A 21,964-nucleotide genomic window follows, 5' to 3' on the forward strand; every position below is an offset into this window, starting at 1 on the left:
GAAGGGAGGGAGAGATTGACGAGTGGGCCTGAGAGAGCCAGAACACAGAAACGAACCCCGCCGGCTCATCTTTGGGAGAGAGGGATGGCAGGTGTTCCCTGGAGCGGTGGGCGGATGCGGGAACCCCGTGAAGAGCAGCGGGCAGAGCTGCCGGGAGTTGCCCCGCGGAGGAAGAGAGAGCTCGTCCGCGGCTCCTCTTGTAGCATCAGCCTATCGTGGGCCGAGGCTGTTTGAGCTCTCCGTCCGAGCTGACCCTCTCCCCTTCCCGGGGCTGTCCCCCCACCACTGCCCCTCCTCCGTTAGTGTTTTCCATCCTTTCAGGCGGACTCCTCTCCCACGGGCCCAGCCCGGAATCAATCACAGTCAACGGACGGTATTTATTGAGTGCTTACCGTGTGCAGAGCACTGTGCTAAGCGCTTGGGAGAGTACAGTACAATGGGATCGATAGACACGCTCCCCCCCCACAACAGCTGACGGTCTAGGAGGGGAGGGAGACATTAAAATAAATAATTTACAGCTATGTACATAAGTGCTGTGGGGCTGAGGGTGGGGTGAATACCGAGTGCCCAAAGGTCACGTATTCAAGTGCTTTAGTGACACAGAAGGGAGAGGGAATTAGGAAAAAGAGATCTTAATTAGGGAAGACCTCTTGGAGGGGATGTGACCTTAGTAAGACTCCCCCCTCGGGGAACTGGGGCTGCTGCCTCCCTTCCCGGGCCCCCCACCGCCCCCTACTCCCCATTCCCAGCTGCCAGCCAGCCCCCCCAAGGAGGATGAGCCGAGACTGTGGGGAGCGGTGAAAGAGGAGGGGGCTGGCGTGGCTCGAGGCTGTGGAACTGGAGGCAGCCGAAGCAGCGAGCCCATGAGGGTGGAGCCCCCGGATGAGATCAGAAGTTGGAGGGGGCTGAGGGGATGGATGGGAGGGACCAGGGTAAAACGTTAAAACAGGGCTTTGGGTTGAGGGATCTTCCCTTCCACCCTGCTCCCTCCCTGGAGCCTCGAGGAAGAAGGCCTGGGCTGGGGTGGGGCGGAGGAAGGGGGGCAGCACCGAGGCCTCCCTCCCTCCCTCCCCGCTGGCCTGAGCCCGGCCCCCGTACTGGCTTCACGTTTTCCCCGCCGCCGCCCCGAGTGTTGGCTCGGAGAGCCAGCGACCCACCGGTGCCAGCTCTGAGCCCCGGCCGCCCCCTGTGTCCACCCCAGATCTCCGACATCCAGGTGAGCGGGCAGTCGGAGGACATGACGGCCAAGGAGAAGCTGCTGCTGTGGTCCCAGCGCATGGTGGAAGGCTACCAGGGCCTGCGCTGCGACAATTTCACAGCCAGCTGGCGGGACGGGCGCCTCTTCAACGCCATCATCCACCGGCACAAGTAAGAGCCAGAGCAGGAGCGAGGACCACCTCCCGGGCCTCGGGGGCGTCTTCCACACTCCAGCCCCTGGGCTGGCCCACGTCCCCCAGAATGCTACCATCTGAGCTGGGGTGGGGAACCCCTCTTCTGCCTCGGAATCCTGACAGGGACCGGGTCCCTCTTCGTATCTGCCGCCGCCGGTGGGGAAGGGCCGAAGACAGTTCCGTGTCTGTTCCTCTGAACCTTGGAGACCTTTTGGAGAGCCTTGTGGGCGCCCCTTCCCCCCGCCTCAGATTTCTGGGGGCCCCAACGATCTTGGTCTCCCCCAAGCATCGCCTTAGGGTTAACCACACCGCTGTTGGGCCTGTGGTAGCTAGGAGTTCAGATTCTGTGCTGGGGGTGGAAGCGGGCCAGGATCTGGTGGGGGCTGGGGAGGAGAAGAGGACCCTATTCTCCCCCCCCCCCCCAGGCCTGCACGGGCTTCTCCCATCTGACTTGTTGCCAGGCCAGCCAAGCTACAGACAAGTCACGGCTCCTAGCGTTCCTGTCCCTGGCAGGGCGGGCCGAGCCGCCGCTCGGGAGAGGGGGTAAAGGAGCCCCGTTGCGCCTGTAGGCCGCGCGGGCCAGGGCAGGTTGCTTGCGGCTTGCCCCGGGCTATGAAAGCTGCACCTCGCTCCGCTGGGGCTTGGGACGCGCCTGGGCAGGGTCTGGCGCCCCCTCCCTTCTCTCTCCCCACCCTGGCCCCACGCCACTCCCGCGGCTCCCCCGCTTCGGTGCAGAGTGAGCGGGTGCGAGCGAGTGAGCGGGCGGACGGGCGGGCACCGGGGCCACGAGTGGCGTCCTGGCGGAGGAGCAGAGAGCGGAGCCGCGGAGGAGGGGTCCCGGCTCCGCGCCCGGCGGGGAGCCCCGCGTGCCGCCGCTCTATGAGGCCGGCTCCCCGGCGGCGGAGGCCTCCGGCACGGAGGGCCCCGGCCTGCCCCGGGGGCACAGAGACCGGGCAGAGAGCGTGCTCAGAGGCTCGCTGCACTCCGTGTGCTCCACCTTGCGCCTGCAGCAAGTACAACCCCCCAGCCTGCCCGGCCCGGTCAGGGGAGGGCACAGCACCCCCAGTCCAGCCAGTCACCTCCTCTCCCCAGCGTTCTTTCTCCTTCTCCCCGTTTCCCTGGCTGGGGATCTTCCCCATCAGCCCCTCTCCCCAACCCCATGCCAAGCCAACCCATCCTTCCTCTTCCCTTCCCCTCCCGACTCTCTTCTTTCTCCCTTCCTCTCCACCTCCCCCTCATTCCCCCTCTACAGCATGGGCTGTTGGCTTCAGGGAGCCGAGGGTAGGAAATTCTGCTTTGGCTCCCCCAACCCTCACCCCAATCTCATCCTCCGCCCCCTCCCGCCCACCACTCTTACCCTCAATCTCATCCTCAACCCTATTTGCACCCTCCACCCCGGTCTCCACCCCCAACCCCTGCTCTCTACCTCACCCGCTCCCTTTCTGTCTCTATTTTCACCAGGCCCATGCTCATCGACATGAACAAGGTCTATCACCAGAGCAACCTGGAGAATCTGGACCAGGCGTTCGGCGTGGCTGAGCGAGACCTGGGGGTGACCCGCCTGTTGGACCCAGAAGGTAAGACCCCGGGACCTGGGCCCCGAGGGCGGTTCCCTGCTGTCCTTCCCCTCGTCGGCCAGGGGTCCCGGCTCCCTCGTGGTCCAGCGCTACTGGCTGGAGACCTCCCACAGATTTAGTGTCCCTGACTCGGCCCTTACTCTGACTCCCTCAGACGTGGACGTCCCTCAGCCGGATGAGAAATCCATCATCACCTACGTGTCCTCCCTGTACGATGCCATGCCCCGGGTGCCCGACGCCCAGGACGGAGTGAGGGCCAATGTGAGTCTGGGGAGGGGGCGGGGCAGGGGGTCTCCCGGACCCTGGGGGAGGGGCGAGGGAGCCGGGCCAGCGCAGAGCCCCCTCCGTACCTGGGTTTGGTCTCCCCCGGAAGGAGCTGCAGCTGCGCTGGCAAGAGTACCGGGAGCTGGTGATGCTGCTGCTGCAGTGGGTCCGGCACCACATCGTCTCCTTCGAGGAACGCAAGTTTCCGACCAGCTTCGAGGAGATCGAGGTGAGTGGCTTCCCTCGCCGCCTCTGACCCGCCTGACTCCTCCCCTCTCTCCCAGCCTGGGGGCCCGCTCCTCGTCCCTCGGCTCACCCCGGGTCCCGCTTGCGGATACCCCAGACCGACCCTCTCCCTCCCTCTTACCCCCGGGTTTTCCGGTGCCCCCGTCGCGTCGTCGCCGTTGGGCGCGGAGCTCGCCCCTGGGGTCCCTCTCCTCTTCTGCTCCCTCTCGGGTGGTGGAGGGGGTGGGGCGGTACCCCGGGGGTTTGGGCAGGATTTGCTGCCGCTCTGCCCCCGTGCTTTCCGCCCCTTCGCTCTTGAACTCCCCAAGGTGCTCCCGGAGCACCGGTAGCATCTTGCCCCTGTCAGGATGCCAGCCTCTCTGTGGCTCCCCTGAGCCCGTAGGGGCTCAGCTACGGGGCGGCGCCCGTGTCTTGACGAGTCCCCGCTAGTCGGACTCTCACCCGCGCCGCTCTCCACAGATCCTGTGGTGCCAGTTCCTGAAGTTCAAGGAGACGGAGCTTCCGGCCAAGGAGGCTGACAAGAACAGGTCGAAGGGCATCTTCCAGTCCCTGGAGGTGAGGGGCTTGGTTTTGGTGGGGTGGCCCCCTTGGTCAGGATTGTCCCGTGTTGCTGCTGCCTGGGCTACCCCGCCCCCCTCCCCATTCCCACACACCACCACCGTGTTGGCCTCAGTGGCCTCCGCCAGTCTGCATGAGCCTGGCTTGTCTCTTCTCAGGTTCGAGGGCCAGTCGGGGGCAGGCCTGGGGCATACGGCCGGCTGGGCTCTCGGGCACCACTGGGACTTAGTCGAGAGACCGTAGGACCGGAGACGGCAAGGCACGGCGGCTTGGACTCTTGTCCTTCGCCAGGGTTTCTCGGCTCATCCCCGTCGATCCCCGCTGGGATACGGGCCAGGGGCGAGCAGCTTAGCCTCACTCCCAAAACCCTCCACCCTCCCGTGTCTGGAGCAAGGAACGGACTGCTCCGTGTTGGGGCGGGAGCACGCTCTCCGGAGGCAGCAAGTCGGGTGGGCGGGAGGGAATCCCCTTGCCCCGCCCAGGGTGGTGCGGTCTGCCTCTTAATGTTGAGTTCAGCATCCTCGTTGGGCCCGGTTGGTGTGTCCTCCAAGGACCGTGTCCCGACGCCTCCCGGAGTCGCCCGCGGAGCCTCCCCCGCGTGGTGCCCCCCGGCTGGGCCCGGGGCAGGCGCTGAGACCCCGACGTCTCTCCCTCGCACCCCCAGGGGGCCGTGCAGGCCGGGCAGTTGAAGGTGCCCCCGGGATACCACCCGCTGGACGTGGAGAAAGAATGGGGGAAGTTGCACGTGGCCATCCTGGAGCGGGAGAAGCAGCTGCGCAGCGAGTTCGAGAGGTGGGTGGGGCCGGGTGGGGAAGAGTGGGGGGCCGGGAGGGTGTGGTGTGCAGACCGAGCACCGGGCTAGCCCTGCGAGGGGGAGCGGGGGTGGTGGTCTGGGGCGGGGCGGAGCGCCCACGGCGCGGTTAATGGGAACCACACGCCGGTGAGTCATCGCCCCGAAGAGGAAACGGCCCAAACCCGGCGGGGAAAACTCAGCTCTCTAGTCGGAACTCGGACAGTTGAGCCCCGGTCGGGCGGGGGATCGCGGAGTCGGCCGGGCCCGGCCGGAGGGTGGGCCGGGCGGGTCGCTCCCTGGGGTCCGACGGGGGAGCGGGGAGCCGGGGCTGAGGGACATCTGGCAGGAGGTCCTGTGCCACTTGGGGGTGGGGGGGCGTGTGCCAGCGAGCACGTGTGCATCCTGTGTGCGTGTGTCCCTGTCGATTTGGATCCCACAGGCTGGAGTGTCTCCATCGCATTGTCAGCAAACTCCAGATGGAGTCCGGCCTGTGTGAGGAGCAGCTGAACCAGGCGGATACCCTGCTGCAGTCGGTGAGCCGGGGCGGGGGGGGGGCCGGGCTGGGAGGGGTCACGCCCGGCTGGGGGTGGGGCTGGGGGTGGGACTCTGAGTCCTTCCACCCAACGCAAGAGAGCCGCCACCCGGCCACGGTGGACTCAGTGCCCGGCCAGCTGGCGCCGAGCCCCGAGGTCAGCGGGTTCTTCAGGGTGGGGCCCCGACGGGGCAGCCCTCACCGCCACCCCACTCGCCCCCCGGGCCCGACGGGGTCGCCTCCCTCCTTGGGCGGCTCTCACCCCGTCTCGCCCCGTGCCCGTTGCCCCGGCAGGATATCCGGCTGCTGAACGCGGGCAAGGCGCCCCAGCGGGCGGGAGAAGTGGAGAGGGATTTGGACAAGGCCGATGGCATGATCCGACTGCTCTTCAACGACGTGCAGGCCCTCAAGGATGGACGGCACCCTCAGGGCGAGCAGATGTACCGCAGGTAACGGGCGCTGCCTGGCCCGCGGTGCCACTGACCAAAACCCCGGCATTCCCTGCCCAGCGGCAACTACCCCTTCTCCCTGCCCTCCCCTGCCACCCCAGGGCCAGGAGTTGAGCCTTCGGGAACTCCAGTCCCCTGCCAGCCTATGTCCTTCCTACCCTGCGCTCTGGAAGCTCAGGAAGGTCTTACCTTTTCCTATTCTCCTCTCTCCCTCCCTCCCCGTTTTTTCCCCCTATCTTTTCCTCCTCTCCTCTTTCCCCCTCATCATTCATTCATTCACTCAATTGTATTTTATTGTATTTATGGTATCCGTTAAGGGCTTACTACGTGCTAGGCACCGTAGTGAGCGCCGGGATGGATACAAGCCAGTCAGGTTGGACACAGTCCCCGTCCCACGTGGGGCTCACAGTCTCAATCCCCATTTTACAGATGAGGTAACGGGCCCAGAGCAGTGAAGTGTCTTGCCCAAGGCCACGCAGCAGACAAGTGGTGGAGCTGGGATTAGAACCCATGACCTTCTGACTCCCAGGCCCGTGCTCTATCCACTGCACCATACTGCAAATCACTCTACTAAGCGCTTGTGAGAGTACAAAATAATAGATGCGTTCCCTACCCACAGAGAGCTCACGGTCTAGAGTCGAGCTCCCAGTCCCCTTTCCCCCTCATTTCTTCTCTCTCCTCTTTCCTCCTCCCTCTCCTCCCCCTTCTCTTCTGTCTCCTCTTCCTCCTCCTCCATCTTCTCCTCCTCCTCCATCTCCTCCTCTTTCATCTCCCCCTCCTCCTTCCCCGTCTTCTCTCTCCTCTCTCCTCCTCCCTCTCCTCGCCCTTCTCTTCCTCCTCCTCTTTCATCTTCTCCTCCTGCTTCATCTCCCCGTCCTCCTTCCCCGTCCCGAGGCGCGGTGACTCTCTCTCCCCGCTCCTCCTCTCCCCTCGCCCGTGGGCCGCCCCCCCGACCCCACCCCTTCCAGGTGCTCAGCTCCTCCTCTCCCTTCCTCCACCCCCCAGGGTGTACCGCCTGCACGAACGCCTGGTGGCCATCCGGACCGAGTACAACCTGCGGCTCAAGTCCGGAGCCACGATGACCAGCCAGGTGAGCCAGACGACGCTGCAGAGCGCCCAGCGGCGACCGGAGTTGGAAGACGTCACGCTCCGCTACCTGCAGGATCTGCTGGGCTGGGTCGAGGAGAACCAGCGGCGGCTGGACGCCGCCGAGTGGGGCGTGGACCTGCCCAGTGTGGAGGGCCAGCTGGGCAGCCACCGCGGGCTGCACCAGTCCATCGAGGAGTTCCGGGCCAAGATCGAGCGGGCCCGAGCCGATGAGGTGAGGGGGCCCCTCTCGCCCCGCCGCCGCCTGGACCCGGCGGGGGGCCGTCGGGCTGGGGAGTCTCGGTCTCGGGGGTCGAGGGGAGGGGCCGGGGGGAGGCAGAAGTTCTCATAGGTGTCTCTGTTTGCTCAGAGCCAACTCTCCCCGGCCACCAGGGGAGCCTACAGAGACTGTCTTGGCAAGCTGGATCTGCAGTACGCCAAGCTGCTGGTGAGGAAGGGGTTCATGGCGGGTGGCGGGGGAGGCCGGGAGGAACCCACCTCCTCATCCCGGTCGCCCCGGCATGTGGGCCGGGCCCCTTCCGATCCCTACCTCTCCCCGCTTCTGCTCCTTTCTCTTTTCATTCAGTCATATTTAGTGAGCGCTTATTGTGTACAGAGCACTGTACTAAGCGTTTGGGAGAGTACAATATAACGATGAACAGATCCATTCCCTGCCCGCAACGAGCTCACAGTCTAGAGGTGGAGACAGACATTAATATAAATAAATTACAGATGTGGATGTAAGTGCTGGGAGGTGGGGGGGGATGAATGAAGGGAGCAAGTCAGGGCAACAGAGAAGGGAGAAGGGGAAGGGGGATGGAGGGCTTAGTCAGGGAAGGCCTCTTGGAGGAGGTCCCATCCCTCCCACCCCCCTCTGAGCCCACCTCTCTCTTGATCTTTTGCCTTTCTGATCACCTCCCTCCACATCCTCTTGGGGCTGCAGAACTCATCCAAAGCTCGCCTGCGCGGCCTGGAGAACTTGCACAGCTTCGTGGCGGCTGCCACCAAGGAGCTGATGTGGCTGAACGAGAAGGAGGAGGAGGAGGTGGCCTACGACTGGAGCGAACGTAACAGCAACGTGGCCGCCAAGAAGGAGAGCTACTCGGTGCGGCTGGGCCCGGGGGCGGGGCTGGGCGGACCCGAGGGGCGGCTCTAGGGCCCCGTCACGGACGGAGCCGGGTGGGAGAGGGGGCCGGGGCGGAGAACTGGGGTGGGATCAGCCGGGAGATGGCACGTTAAGGCGGGCTCTCACCTCGCCCACCTTCTGCTGCCCTTCAGGGACTGATGCGGGAGCTGGAGTTGAAGGAGAAGAAAATAAAGGAGATTCAGAGCATGGGAGATCGACTGTTGCGGGAAGAGCACCCGGGGAAGCCCACCGTGGAGGTCCGGGGGGAAACGGGGTTTGGCGGGGACACTCGCGGGTGGGGATCTGGGGTGCGAGGCCGGGGGAGGGCCCGGGAGGTCCGGCCCCTCGGAGGTAGCGCCGGACTCCCCGTTGCTTGATCCCTCTCCTGGGCCGGCCCCGGGGCCCGTCCCAGCTGCAGGGCAGGAAGCCGCGGGTGTGGGGAGGGCCCCGGGACAGGGTAGCGTAGCTGCCAGTGAGGGGGCTGGGGGCGAGTGGGGAACGGGGACGGCGCACCGGGTCGGGGAAGGGCAGGGCAGGGGCCCACGCTCCAGCGTTGCCATTGCAGGCGTTCCAGGCTGCCCTGCAGACCCAGTGGAGTTGGATGCTGCAGCTGTGTTGCTGCATCGAGGCGCATCTGAAGGAGAACACCGCCTACTTCCAGGTAACCGCCTGGCGGCGCCGCCATCCACCCCGGGGCGCTTCGGGAGCTCCCAGAAGGCAGGGGGAGAGAGCACCGCTTCCTCCCGGCCACAGAGCCGGGACGCACGACGGGTCGAAGCCACGCCGACGGGGCCCGGACAACTTTAGGTGCCGCTCCGTCTCCCCGATCGTCCCTGCGTTTGAGGCAGCTGGGGCCCGGTGAGCCGTGGGGTGACGGCTGTGGGGTTGGCGGTGCCGGGGAGAGCGGGGTGATTTTCTCCCCCGGCCCGATTTTCGGGCCGGCAGCCCCCTCACCCATTAGACAGCTGGGTCTGGACAATAGAAAGCATCCTCTGATGGTGAGTCGCGGGGCCCACGCAGGCCAGCCTCGCATCGCGCCCGGGACTCCGCTCGGGCGGGCGAGCCCGGGGGCGGGGGGCGGCCGATTGAAAGGTCGGACCCCGCTCCCTCCCAACGGTCTGCGGTGCCTCTGCCCAGCGACTAGAAGGGTGGAGGGATGGCAGCGGAAGTGTTCTGAACAGGGGAGATTTGGGCCAGGACAACAGGTAGCTCCGGTAGTAATAATAATAATAATAATAGTGATATTTGCTAAGAGCTTATTATATGTCAAGCACCGTAGTAGGCTCTGGAGGAGATGCAGGCCTCAGTTACCTCATCTGTAAAATGGAGATTAAGAGTGTGAGCCCCATCTGGGACAGGGGCTGTGTCCAACGTCGTTCATTCAATAGTATTTATTGAGCGCTTACTATGTGCAGAACACTGTACTAAGCGCTTGGAATGTACAAATCGGTAACAGATAGAGACAGTCCCTGCCCTTTGACGGGCTTACGGTCTGATCGGGGGAGACGGACAGACGAGAACAATGGCGATAAATAGAATCGAGGGGAAGAACATCTCATTAAAACAATAGCAAATAAATAGAATCAAGGTGATGTACATCTCATTAACAAAATAAACTTGATTAACTTGTATCTATCCTGGCGCTTAGAACAGGGAGTCAGAGGTCATGAGTTCGAATCCCGGCTCTGCCACTTGTCAGCTGTGTGACTGTGGGCAAGTCACTTCACTTCTCTGTGCCTCAGTTACCTCATCTGTAAAATGGGGATTAACTGTGAGCCCCACGTGGGATGACCCGATTACCCTGTATCTACCCCAGCGCTTAGAACAGTGCTCGGCACATAGTAAGCGCTTAACAAATACCAACATTATTATTATTATTATTATTAACAGCGCTTGGCACCTACCATAATCGTCATCGTCGTTCCAGGGTAATCAGGTCCCACGTGGGGTTCAGTAGAAGGGAGAACAAGTGCTGAATCCCCATTTTGCAGGTGAGGGAACTGAGGTCCAGAGAAGTTAAGTGACTCACCCAGGGTCACACAGCAGGAGAAGTGTTGGAGGTGGGTTAGAACCCAGGTCCTCTGACTCTTTCCACTAGGCCACGCTGCCTCCCAGTTAACGGTATTTATTGAGCACCTACGGAACCCCGTGCGATCGAAGCACGAAACACATTCCCTGTCCATAAGGAGCTTCAACTCTCAGTGCGGGAGACAGACCTAAAACTATTTACAGGCAGTGGAATCAGAATAAAGAAATGGAAAGCTGAGATACATTTATCCACTCGTGCAGAGGGTGGGTAGAAATAAATGAGTACGCGAGTGCTCTACGCCGTCTGAGTGACGTAAATTTACCTGACCTGAACTGGGCCTAGTTGTTTTGGTCTGTGGGGAAATCTTCTTCTGTCTGGGTTTGGCCTGGCTCACACCAGCCGCCCTGTACCCTGCCGGGCTCTGGCCCTCTGGGTCCAGACCGAGCTTTCTCCTGCCCAGAGTTGTCTTGACCTACGTCCGGTGCTTAGGCAGTGATAATAACGAGTGCTCCCGGGCGGGCATGCCCCAGCCCGGCCCCCAGCTGTTCTCGGACAGTTCCGTAGCGGCGCTCTACGGGCACGGGAGTCCGGTCCTGACCGGGAGGGGACCCGGACAGGCAGCTGGCCCCGGGATCGCCCCTGACCCCCTCCCGTCTCCCCAGTTTTTCTCGGACGTGCGGGAGGCTGAGGAGCAGTTGCAGAAGCTGCAGGAGACGATCAGGAGGAAGTACGCGGTGGATCGCTCCATCACGGTCACCCGGCTGGAAGACCTGCTACAGGATGCCCAGGTGAGGCGGCTGACAGTGGGGGTGCCCAGAGGGCAGGAGCCTCCTGCTTGTCTGGACTGGGGGTCCTTTTCTAACCCACCAAGTCCAGGTGGGTGATCCTGCCAAGCCCCTGGCCCGTCTGCTGATCCCATGGGCGTGACGCGAGCTGCCGTCCCTTCAGCATCCTCCCCTCCTCCCGGGGTCCCTTCTGGGGTTCACCCTCTGGCCACCGAGGTCTCGGATGGGCCTGGCCTCGGCAACGCCCGGCGCCCGGCGCGGGGCCGGAGCCCTGCCCTCCCCTGGGTGCATCTCATGGCTCTGTGTCCGCCCCAGGACGAGAAGGAGCAGCTGGCCGAGTACAAGGGGCACCTCTCGGGGTTGGCCAAGCGAGCCAAAGCCATCGTCCAGCTGAAGCCACGTAGCCCGGCCCATGCCCTCCGTGGCCGGCTGCCTCTGCAGGCCGTGTGCGACTACAAGCAGGTGGAGGTGAGGTCGGGGCCGCGTCCTGGGCCGGTGGAGGGGTTGGGGGCCGGAGGGGCCGGGGGACTGGGACCCGGCACCGAGCTGTGGCCTGGCCCCTCAGATGACCGTGCACAAGGGGGACGGATGCCAGCTGGTGAGCCATGCCCAGCCGTCCCGCTGGAAGGTGGTGAGCGGCGGCGGAAGTGAAGCCGTGCTGCCTTCCGTCTGCTTCCTCATCCCCCCGCCCAACAAGGAGGCCCTGGATGCCGTCCACAGGTAGGGGGTCGCCGATCAGCTGGGGAGGGTCGGGGTGGCGGGGGTTTGGACTCTGGGGACCGGGGCAGAAGGAGCGCGCCAAGGAGGGGGATGTGGCTGCTTCACATCCTGTGGTTTCCCTGCGCCAGGCTGGAGGGGCAGCACCAGACCCTGGTGACCCTGTGGCACCAGCTGCACGTAGACATGAAGAGTCTCCTGTCCTGGCAGTGCCTGACCAGAGACATCCAGCTGATCCAATCCTGGTCCCTCGTTACGGTCAGTCCTGGGGCCCCGGGCCTGTCCGCTCCCCTCACCCCCGCTCCGTCCCCCTGCCCGGGCCTCCCTCGCCCAGTGGTCTGCTTTCCCGACGGGCCCCTGCCCCCGTGCCCCGTGACAAGGGGCCCCAACCCCCACAACCAACCCCTCTGGGTGTCCACAGTTCCGCACCCTGAAGCCGGAGGAGCAGCGCCAGGCTCTGCGCGGCCTGGACACCCACTACCAGACCTTCCTGCGGGAGAGCCAGGATGCCAGCAACTTCCTCCCCGAGGACCGGCTGCAGCTGGAGAGGGATTACAACGCCTGCTCCCGCCACTACCAGCAGCTGCAGCTCAGCCTGGAGCAGGGTCAGCGGGGGGAGGGACCGGCGGGACGGGGCGGGCGGGGCCGGGGGCGGGCCCGGGCGCTGACGCCAGCGGTCCGGCCTCCAGGTGAGCAGGACGAGTCTCTGTGCCAGCGGTACATCTCGGAGCTGAAGGACATCCGCCTGCAGCTGGAGGCCTGCGAGGCCCGGACCGTCCACCGCATCCGCACGCCGCTGGAGAAGGACCCGGCCCGCGAATGTGCCCAGCGCATCACCGAGCAGCAGGTGCGCCGCCGCCCCGGCCCCGGGGCGCACCCCCGTCGGCCCTTGGGGCCTCTCCAACCTCCGGCCCCTCCTCACTCCTGCGGGGTGGATCGTGAGCCCTCTGAGTGACGGGGACCGTGTCCGCCCCGACTAGCTTGTCTCTGTCCCAGCGCTTAGTACGGTGCCTGGCACGTGGCAGGAACTTAACGGACACCATAAAAAAAAAAGCCTCTAGCTCCAGTGGCCACCAGTCTGGCCAGCTGTGGCACGATTTACCCCACTGGCCCCTGGTGTCTTTCTCTTACTGACTGTTTCTCTGATGTTGCCTGTCTGCGACGCTGACCATCTCTCTCTCTGACTCTCTGACTCGACTCTCTCTCTGTCACCGATCGTCTGATACCGACTGTCTCTCCGACACTGACTCTTGGACGTCGACGGTCTCTCTCACCCGTTGCCTCTCTCTGCGTTTCCTCTCCGACGGCGACCGTCTCTCTGGGTCTCTCTCACTCTGACGTTGACTGTCTCTCCGACTGTCTCTCCGACACCGACTCTTCGACGTTGACCGCCTCGCTGACAATGACCGCCTTTCTCTCTCTGCATCTCTCTCTGCCGACGGTCTCTCTCTGACACCGGCTCTCTTGCTGGAGGTCCGTCTGCGTCTCTGACCGTCTATGCCTTTGTGCCCTTCTGCAGAAGGCCCAGGCGGAGCTGGAGGGGCTGGGACAGGGGGTGGCCCGGCTGGGGGTGCAGGCAGAGAAAGTACTGGCCCAGCCGGAGCCCTCCCCCGGAGCCCCTGCCCTGCGCTCGGAGCTGGAGCTCACCCTCGTCAAGTTGGAGCAGGTGCGCAGTCTGTCGGCCATCTACCTGGAGAAGTGAGTATGTGCCCCTTCCCCCTGTGCCCCGCCCCCTACGCCCCTGCCCCGAGCCTCATCCACAGACCCCTCAGCCCTTTCTGTGCCCTGCCCCCTTCAGCTCACCTGCACTTCCCTACCTGCTCCGGTTCGCCCCAGCTTTCCCGGCCCCGTCCGGCTCACCCTAGCTTCTCTGGCCCCTTCCGGCTCACCCCGACTTACCCGGGCCCTTCCGGCTCACCCCCGCTCTCCCGCCCTAGGCTCAAGACCATCAGCCTGGTGATCCGCAGCACGCAGGGGGCTGAGGAGCTGCTCAAGGGCTACGAGGAGCAGCTCAAAGATGTGCAGGTCGTGCCCGCCAACCTCCCGGACCTCGAAGCCACCAAGGCGGAGCTCAAGGTGACCGGTTGGGGCCCGGCCGGGCGGGGCGCCGGGGACGGGTGGTCCGAGCCTCCCCTCCCCCTGATTCCTACCCCCCACTGCTCCGATTCCCTTCCCCCGGCCAGCCTGAGGTTTTCCCCAAGCCCCCTTCTCCTGCGGCTTCTGACGGTGGAAACCGTGCCGGCTGGCCCTTGGGCCCCTGGGCCCCTGGGCCCCTGAGCGGGGGGTCACGGGCGGGGGTGGGAGCGAGAGATGCTGGGCGTCCCAGCTGCCCACTGACAGCCGTGTCTCCCCGGGAGCAGAAGCTGCGGGGGCAGGTGGAGGGGCAGCAGCCGCTGTTCCAGGGGCTGGAGGACGAGGTCGGGGCGGCGCGCGAGGTCGGCGAGCGCCTGCAGCAGAGCCACGGCGAGCGGGACGCGGAGCTGGAGCGCTGGCGGGAGCGGGTGGCCCAGCTGCTGGAGCGCTGGCAGGGGGTCCTCGCCCAGATCGACCTGCGCCAGCGCGAGCTGGACCAGCTGGGCCGCCAGCTGCGCTATTACCGCGAGAGCGCGGACCCGCTGAGCTCCTGGATCCAGGACGCCAAGCGGCGGCAGGAGAAGATCCAGGCCGTGCCCCTCTCCGACAGCCGGGCCGTCCGCGAGCAGCTGCAGCAGGAGAAGGTGAGGGACGGCCGGGAGGATCGCGGGAGGGGCCGGGGTCCCGCCCGAGAGGCTGTGGGGAGCTCCCCGGTCGAGGAGAGGGCCGGGCAGGGGTTCGAAGAGGTGGAGGGGAGCCTGCGGGCGGGGAGACCAGTTCCTCGGCAGGGAGGTTGGGAGCCTCTGGCCCTCAGGGGATCGGGGACGGGGCTGGGGCTGGGGTCAGAGCAGGCGGTGAGAGGAGGGGCGGGTATGAGGAGTTTGCCGCGAGGCTAACAGGCTCTGGTTGTTCAGAAACTCCTGGAGGAGATCGAGCAGAACCGCGAGAAGGTGGATGAGTGTCAGAAGTATGCCAAGCAGTACATCAACGCCATCAAGGTGAGCCGGTCTTTCCCGTCACGTGCCCCGCCATCAGCCCTGCCAACCTCAGGGAGCGCTTCCCGGCCGAGGCCTGGGAGTTCCCCCGGGGCTGGGGACCTGGTGTCGGGGAGGGGTCTGCCTCAGAGGGCTTGTGTTCTACGGGGAGATGGGGTTGGGGGTCCCAGGCCAGGCCAGGTGGGCCGGCTGGATTTTGGCAGAACGGAGGGGGAAGTTGTGGGGGAGGTGGGGGACACTTGGGGCTCGAGACAGGTCGGGCAGGAGGAGAATAAGGAGGCGCGGCGGGGAGGAGGGATTGGGGAGACTCCGGAGGGGCTGAGGAAGGGTTGGGTGCCTACCCCACCCATTAGCACGGCGCTCGGCGTAGAGTAAGCATTTAACGGATACCATTATTGTTAGTATTCTCATTTTCATTATTCCTATGATCATTATCATCATGGGCGCAGTGGAGAAATTGGGCCTGGGGGTCGAAGAGGTCACGCAAGTTGGCAGGTCAGGGGCAACTGCTGGGCAGGAGCCGGGCCGGGAGTGGGCAGAGAGGAGTCTGTGGGAGTTCGGGCGAGAGAGTGCCGAGTCTGGGCAGAGTCTGCAATGGTGAGGAAAGGGGAAGGGATGAGTCTTGGAGTTGGGACAATCATGTGGATTGGAGGGCGGGGGAGTGGGGCAGGTGACGGGGCATAGGAGACAGCGAGAACTCCGGGACCCCTCCCGGGGGAACCGGGGCGAGTGGGCCGGGACACGGGGCGTGGGCTGTGGTTGGATGCTCCTGGAATTCCCTGAGAACCCCCAGCCATAGCCCAGTGGCGAGAGCCCGGGCTTGGAAGTCAGAGGTCGTGGGTTCTAATCCCGGCTCCGCCACCTGTCTGCTCGGTGACTTTGGGCAGGTCGCCAAACTTCTCCGTGCCTCGGTTACCTCATCCGTGAAAATGGACATTAAGACTGTGAGCCCCACGTGGGACAACCTGATCACCTTGTATCTAGCCCAGTGCTTAGTGCGGTGCTTGGCGCATAGTAAGCGCCAAACAGATACCGTCGTTATTATTATAACGCTCCCCCCCTCCCTCCGCAGGACTATGAACTGCAGCTGGTGACCTACAAGGCCCAGGTGGAGCCTGTGGCTTCTCCGGCCAAGAAGCCCAAGGTCCAGTCCGCGTCTGACGGCATCATTCAGGAGGTGAGGAGGGGAGACGGGGCTCACCCGGCACCCACCCTGTCGGGGCCGAGGTCACCCCTCCGGAGGGGGAAGGGGTGGGAGGCTGGGCGGGGAGAGGGCGCGGGTTCTGCACCGGAGCCTTTGGGCGGACAAGGCTGAGCGGAGGCAGACGCTCCGCAACGCAGCCCGTCTATGCCCGCCGGGACACAGGGGCATGGATGAGGTGACCTCTGGGGGGCCGGTTCGGCCGGAAGGGGTCCCCGAGACCCATTGCTCCCGAGCAGTCGGACGGCAGAGCCCGCTCCGGTCCCGTCCGAAGGAAGCCGGGATCCCGAGGGCCGGGGGGAGCCGGGGCCGGGCGGCTGGGGGAAGGGTCCCCTTTTGGGGAGGGGAGCTGACTCCGCCCCTCTGCCGTGTCCAGTACGTGGAGCTGCGCACCCAGTACAGCGAGCTGACCACACTGACCAGTCAGTACATCAAGTTCATCACCGAGACGCTGCGGCGCCTGGAGGAGGAGGAGGTATGGGCCGGGGGGGTGCCGGCCGGAGGGGTGGGGAGAGCTCAGTCTAGTCTTCTCGCCCAGCAGTGAGGGATTTAATATTAACAATAATAGTCACAGTCACGATGATAATGGTATTTGCGAAGCGCTTGCTATGTGCCAGGCACTGTACTAGGCGTATTTAGCGGATCTGCGGGCCCGGGGCTCCCGCCCCCTCGCGTCCCCGCCTTCCTGTCTCTCCCCCGACCCCCTGCCCCCGGGCAGAGTTAAGGGACGTCAGGTAGGCACGATCCCGGGGCGGGACGGCCCGGCCGGGGGTTCCCACTCCCTAGCCCCAGCGCCTCGACTCCACGGTCCCCACCCCCGCCGCCGAGAGGGAAGAGGTGGCGCCCCCACCGCCCAGGCACTTAGTACGGCTCCTTCTGCTTCCTGTCCCACCCGCGGCCCCGTCCGCCCCCTCGGGGGAGCTCTGCCGTCTCCTTTCTCCTGTCTCTTCTCTTCCAGCGCGTCCCCCCTCCCTGTGTGGTTCCTTCTCTCTAACTGTGGGGTTTGCTCTCGGACTCGCCGCTTGGCAGCTTGGTCTTGGGGGATGTGTGTGTGGTTTGGGATCTAATGGAGGGTTAAACCTCGGGATGACTGGCATTTCTGCAGCAGGTACTCCCCCCACGCATGCTCACCCCGCCCCTCCTCTCGGGGTCCCTCCCGGGGCCGCCTCTCGCGTCGTCCCCGTCGGCATCTTGACCGCCCCCCACCTCCATCTTTCACTTCACCCGGATCAGTTCCTCCCGCCCCGTCCCCCTCCGCTCTACCTCCTCTCCTGTTTCCCCCTCGCCCTCCCCACCTTCCCCTTCTCCCCCTCGCCCCTCCTTACCTTCCGGCCCTCGGCTCCGCCTGGCACCCGACGAGCAGCCTGGGCTCCCGTCACCTACTCCCGCTACCGTCTCCCTGCCCTCCCGGCACCGGGGAGTTGGTCAGGGAGAAGGGACCGCCCCCCCCCCCCCGCCCCCTCCCCGGAGGCTCCCAGAGGGTGGGAAGGAGGGGAGGGGGCTGGGGAATGGTCCGTCGAGGAGCTGTAAGGGAGCTTCGGGCCGTTTGGCTCCAGGGAATTGAAATGGCATCCTGCCCTTCTCGCCCCTGCTCTTTCCCCTTCCTCTGCCCCACGCTGCTTCTGCCCACCTCATCCTGTCCTGGTCCCCGCCCTACCTCCGCCCCGACCCCGTCCCCGCCCTACCTCTGCCCTGTCCGAAGCTCTCCCCGACCTCATCCCGCCCCTGCTGGGCCCTGCCTCGGTCTGATCTGGCCACGCCCTGGCCTGGCCTGGCCTGGCCTGTGCCAGTTTCCCCACCCGGCCCCGCCCCTGCCGGTGCCCTGGCTGTCCGCGCCGGGGCCAGAAAGCCTCTGGAGGGCTCTCGGTGTTTATCGCCAGCAGGGCAGAACCAGGCAGCTGGCGTGCGTACTCTGGGAATCCCTGGGGGACCCCGCCCCCTCTTTGCTCCCCCCGGAGGCCCGGTCAGCAGGGGCCGGGGAAGAGGCCGGTCCCGGGGCGCCCCCCCCCCCCCCCCCCCGCCCCGCCAACGCCTCCGTCCCTCTGTCTGTCCGTCCGTCATCCCATCGGGGTCGGGCGGCCAGGGCCGGTGAGGGTGGCGCCGGGGAGCAGGCTGCTCTCGGGCTGTTCTGTGAGCATGGGCTCGGTGCACGCTGGGTCTGGGGGCGCAGAGAGGGGTCCCGTTTGGCTGGGCCTGGAGCCGCCTGCTGTCCCGGTCTCCCTTCGCCTCCCATTTCACCGCATCTTCCCTCCCCGCCCGCTCTTCCCGCCGCGTTCTGCGTTCCTCCCCCTTCCCTTCCCCTTCCCCTCCTCCTCCTCGTCGTCCTCCTCGTCGTCCTCCTCGTCGTCCTCCTCGTCCTCCTCCTCCCTCGCCCCCCCGTCTCCTTCCCCCGTCCCTGCCCTCGTCCCGCTGTACCGAGTGAACCGTTAGTAGTGCCGTGTCCCTCTCGTGTGCGCCGGGCCGGGGCCCGGCCTCCCGCCCCCATTCGTCCTCCAGCGTCCGTGTGTCCCCGTCGCCCCCGCCCCGCCCTCTGTGAGTCGTCGCTCCCCGAAGCCCCCGGTCTCTCCCGGCCCCGCCGTTCACGTTGGTCTCTCTGTGATTCTCTCCCCGTCCCCCCGACCCGACCCCCCGGCCGCCCCCGTCCGGCCCCGCCTCCCGCTCAGAGAGCGGCGGAGAAGCTGAAGGCGGAGGAGCGGCAGCGGCTGGCGGAGGTGGAGGCCCAGCTGGAGAAGCAGAGGCAGCTGGCCGAGGCCCACGCCCAGGCCAAGGCCCTGGCGGAGCACGAGGCCCAGGAGCTCCAGCGGCGCATGCAGGAGGAGGTGGCGCGGCGGCAGGTGGTGGCCGTGGACGCCGAGCACCAGAAGCTGAACATCCAGCAGGAGCTGCAGCAGCTGCGGCAGAACTCGGCCACGGAGATCCAGGCCAAGGCCCGGCAGGTGGAGGAGGCGGAGCGGAGCCGGCTGCGCATCGAGGAGGAGATCCGGGTGATCCGGCTGCAGCTGGACACGACGGAGCGGCAGCGGGCCGGGGCCGAGACGGAGCTGCAGGCCCTGCGGGGCCAGGCGGAGGAGGCGGAGCGCCAGAAGAGGCAGGCGCAGGAGGAGGCGGAGCGGCTGCGGCGCCAGGTGCAGGAGGAGAGCCAGAAGAAGCGGCAGGCGGAGGAGGAGCTGCGGCGCAAGGTGCAGGCGGAGCAGGAGGCGGCGCGCGAGAAGCAGCGGGCCGTGCGGGCCCTGGAGGAGGTGCGCCTGCAGGCGGAGGAGGCGGAGCGGCGCCTGCGGCAGGCGGAGGCGGAGAAGGAGCGGCAGGTGCAGGTGGCCCAGGAGACGGCGCAGCGCAGCGCCGAGCTGGAGCTGCAGAGCAAGCGGATGTCCTTCGCCGAGAAGACGGCCCAGCTGGAGCTGAGCCTGCAGCAGGAGCACCTGACGGTGACCCACCTGCAGGAGGAGGCGGAGCTGCTGAAGCAGCAGCAGGCGGAGGCGGCGCGCTTCCGCGAGGAGGCCGAGCGGGAGCTGGAGAAGTGGCGCCTCAAGGCCAACGAGGCCCTGCGGATGCGGCTGCAGGCGGAGGAGGTGGCCCACCAGAAGACCCTGGCCCAGGAGGAGGCGGAGAAGCAGAAGGAGGACGCGGAGCGGGAGGCCCGCCAGCGGGGCAAGGCGGAGGAGGCGGCCCTGCGGCAGAAGGAGCAGGCCGAGCAGGAGCTGGAGAAGCAGCGCCGGCTGGCCGAGGGCACGGCCCAGCAGCGGCTGTCGGCCGAGCAGGAGCTGATCCGGCTCAAGGCGGAGACCGAGACCGGGGAGCAGCAGCGGCTGCTCCTGGAGGAGGAGCTGGGCCGGCTGAAGCAGGCGGTGGGCGAGGCGGTCCGGCGCCGGCGGGAGGCGGAGGAGGAGCTGGCCCGGGTGCGGGCCGAGATGGAGGTCCTGCTGCGGAGCAAGGCCAAGACGGAGGAGGAGTCGCGCTCCACCAGCGAGAAGTCCCGGCAGCGGCTGGAGGAGGAGGCGGACCGGTTCCGGGAGCTGGCGGAGGAGGCGGCCCGCCTGCGGGCCCTGTCGGAGGAGGCCAAGCGGCAGCGGCAGCTGGCCGAGGAGGAGGGGGCCCGGCAGCGGGCCGAGGCGGAGCGCATCCTCAAGGAGAAGCTGGCGGCCGTGAACGAGGCCACGCGGCTCAAGGCGGAGGCGGAGATCGCCCTGAAGGAGAAGGAGGCGGAGAACGAGCGGCTGCGGCGGCTGGCCGAGGACGAGGCCTACCAGCGGCGCCTGCTGGAGGAGCAGGCGGCCCAGCACAAGGCCGCCATCGAGGAGAAGATCGCGCAGCTCCGCCAGGCCTCGGAGAGCGAGCTGGAGCGGCAGAAGGGCCTGGTGGAGGACACCCTGAAGCAGCGGCGGGCCGTGGAGGAGGAGATCCGCGGCCTCAAGGCCGACTTCGAGAAGGCCTCGGCCGGCAAGACGGACCTGGAGCTGGAGCTGGGGCGCATCAAGAGCAGCGCCGAGGAGAGCCAGCGCAGCCGCGAGCGGGCGGAGCGCGAGGCGGAGAAGCAGCGGCAGCTGGCCCTGGAGGAGGAGCGGCGGCGCCGCGAGGCCGAGGACCGGGTCCGCGAGAGCCTGGCGGCCGAGGAGGAGGCCGGGCGGCAGCGCCAGGCCGCCCTGGAGGAGCTGGAGCGCCTGCGGGCCAAGGTGGAGGAGGCCCGGCGCCAGAAGGAGCTGGCCGAGGAGGAGTCGGCCCGGCAGATCCAGCTGGCCCGCGAGGCGGCCCAGAAGCGGCTCCGGGCCGAGGAGAAGGCCCGCGAGGCGGCCGTGCAGCAGAAGGAGCAGGAGCTGCTGCAGACCCGGCAGCAGGAGCAGAGCGCCCTGGGCCGGCTGCGGGACGAGGCGGAGACGGCCCGGCGGGCGGCCGAAGAGGCGGAGGCGGCCCGGGAGCGGGCGGAGCGGGAGGCGGCCCTGTCGCGGCAGCAGGTGGAGGCGGCCGAGCGGCTGAAACAGCAGGCCGAGGCCCAGGCCCAGAGCCGGGCCGAGGCCCGGGAGGCCGCCGAGCGGCTGCGCAAGGAGGCGGAGGAGGAGGCGGCCCGGCGGGCCCAGGCGGAGCAGGCGGCCCTGCGGCAGAAGCAGGCGGCCGACGCGGAGATGGAGCGGCACAAGAAGTTCGCCGAGCAGACCCTGCGGCAGAAGGCGCAGGTGGAGCAGGAGCTGACCAAGGTGAGGCTCCGCCTGGAGGAGACGGACCACCAGAAGGGCATCCTGGACGAGGAGCTGCAGCGCCTCAAGGAGGAGGTCACGGACGCCGCCCGGCAGAAGGCCCAGGTGGAGGAGGAGCTCTTCAAGGTCAAGATCCAGATGGAGGAGCTGGGCAAGCTCAAGGCGCGCATCGAGGAGGAGAACAAGGCCCTGATCCTCAAGGACAAGGACAACACGCAGAAGTTCCTGCTGGAGGAGGCGGAGAAGATGAAGCAGGTGGCCGAGGAGGCCGCCCGCCTGAGCGTGGAGGCCCAGGAGGCCGCCCGCCTGCGCCAGCTGGCCGAGGACGACCTGGCCCAGCAGCGGGCCCTGGCCGAGAAGATGCTGAAGGAGAAGATGCAGGCCGTGCAGGAGGCCACGCGCCTCCAGGCCGAGGCCGAGCTGCTCCACCGGCAGAAGGAGCTGGCCCAGGAGCAGGCCGAGCGGCTCCGCGAGGACAAGGAGCAGATGCAGCAGCGGCTGGCCGAGGAGACGGAGGGCTTCCAGAAGACCCTGGAGGCCGAGCGGCGCCGCCAGCTGGAGATGAGCGCCGAGGCCGAGCGGCTCAAGCTGCGCGTCACCGAGATGAGCCTGGCGCAGGCCCGGGCCGAGGAGGACGCCAAGAAGTTCAAGAAGCAGGCCGAGGAGATCGGGGCCAAGCTGCACCGCACCGAGCTGGCGACCAGGGAGAAGATGACCCTGGTCCAGACCCTGGAGATCCAGCGCCAGCAGAGCGACCGGGACGCCGACCAGCTCAAGGAGGCCATCGCCGAGCTGGAGCGGGAGAAGGAGAAGCTCAAGCGGGAGGCCGAGCTGCTCCAGCGCAAGTCGGAAGAGGTACCCCCTCTCCTCTCCTCTCTTCTCTCCGCTCCTCTCCGCTCCTCTTCTCCTCTGTCCTTCTGGCTCGGCGCTCCGGGGCGGGGGCGGGGGCGAGT

General features: G+C 66.6%; 1 protein-coding gene across 22 annotated transcripts in view; it reads left to right on the plus strand.

The window, feature by feature from the left end:
• Positions 1-21,964, plus strand: part of PLEC (plectin) — a 68,669-nt gene that overhangs the window by 40,106 nt on the left and 6,599 nt on the right. For all 22 annotated transcript variants that reach the window (XM_029064013.2, XM_039911698.1, XM_029064014.2 and 19 more), the window contains 26 exons: positions 1,202-1,368; positions 2,853-2,968; positions 3,123-3,229; positions 3,342-3,461; positions 3,938-4,033; positions 4,701-4,828; positions 5,269-5,362; positions 5,656-5,810; positions 6,816-7,131; positions 7,267-7,344; positions 7,840-8,001; positions 8,175-8,279; positions 8,588-8,683; positions 10,714-10,839; positions 11,152-11,304; positions 11,402-11,556; positions 11,685-11,811; positions 11,975-12,158; positions 12,243-12,400; positions 13,073-13,251; positions 13,491-13,629; positions 13,914-14,270; positions 14,541-14,624; positions 15,694-15,798; positions 16,199-16,297; positions 18,486-21,866. In XM_029064013.2, the coding sequence (XP_028919846.1) occupies positions 1,202-1,368; positions 2,853-2,968; positions 3,123-3,229; positions 3,342-3,461; positions 3,938-4,033; positions 4,701-4,828; positions 5,269-5,362; positions 5,656-5,810; positions 6,816-7,131; positions 7,267-7,344; positions 7,840-8,001; positions 8,175-8,279; positions 8,588-8,683; positions 10,714-10,839; positions 11,152-11,304; positions 11,402-11,556; positions 11,685-11,811; positions 11,975-12,158; positions 12,243-12,400; positions 13,073-13,251; positions 13,491-13,629; positions 13,914-14,270; positions 14,541-14,624; positions 15,694-15,798; positions 16,199-16,297; positions 18,486-21,866 (6,987 nt within the window). The remainder of the gene's footprint in view (positions 1-1,201; positions 1,369-2,852; positions 2,969-3,122; positions 3,230-3,341; positions 3,462-3,937; positions 4,034-4,700; positions 4,829-5,268; positions 5,363-5,655; positions 5,811-6,815; positions 7,132-7,266; positions 7,345-7,839; positions 8,002-8,174; positions 8,280-8,587; positions 8,684-10,713; positions 10,840-11,151; positions 11,305-11,401; positions 11,557-11,684; positions 11,812-11,974; positions 12,159-12,242; positions 12,401-13,072; positions 13,252-13,490; positions 13,630-13,913; positions 14,271-14,540; positions 14,625-15,693; positions 15,799-16,198; positions 16,298-18,485; positions 21,867-21,964) is intronic.

This window comes from Ornithorhynchus anatinus, chromosome 4 (genome assembly GCF_004115215.2).
Source record: "Ornithorhynchus anatinus isolate Pmale09 chromosome 4, mOrnAna1.pri.v4, whole genome shotgun sequence".
Lineage (NCBI taxonomy): Eukaryota > Metazoa > Chordata > Mammalia > Monotremata > Ornithorhynchidae > Ornithorhynchus > Ornithorhynchus anatinus.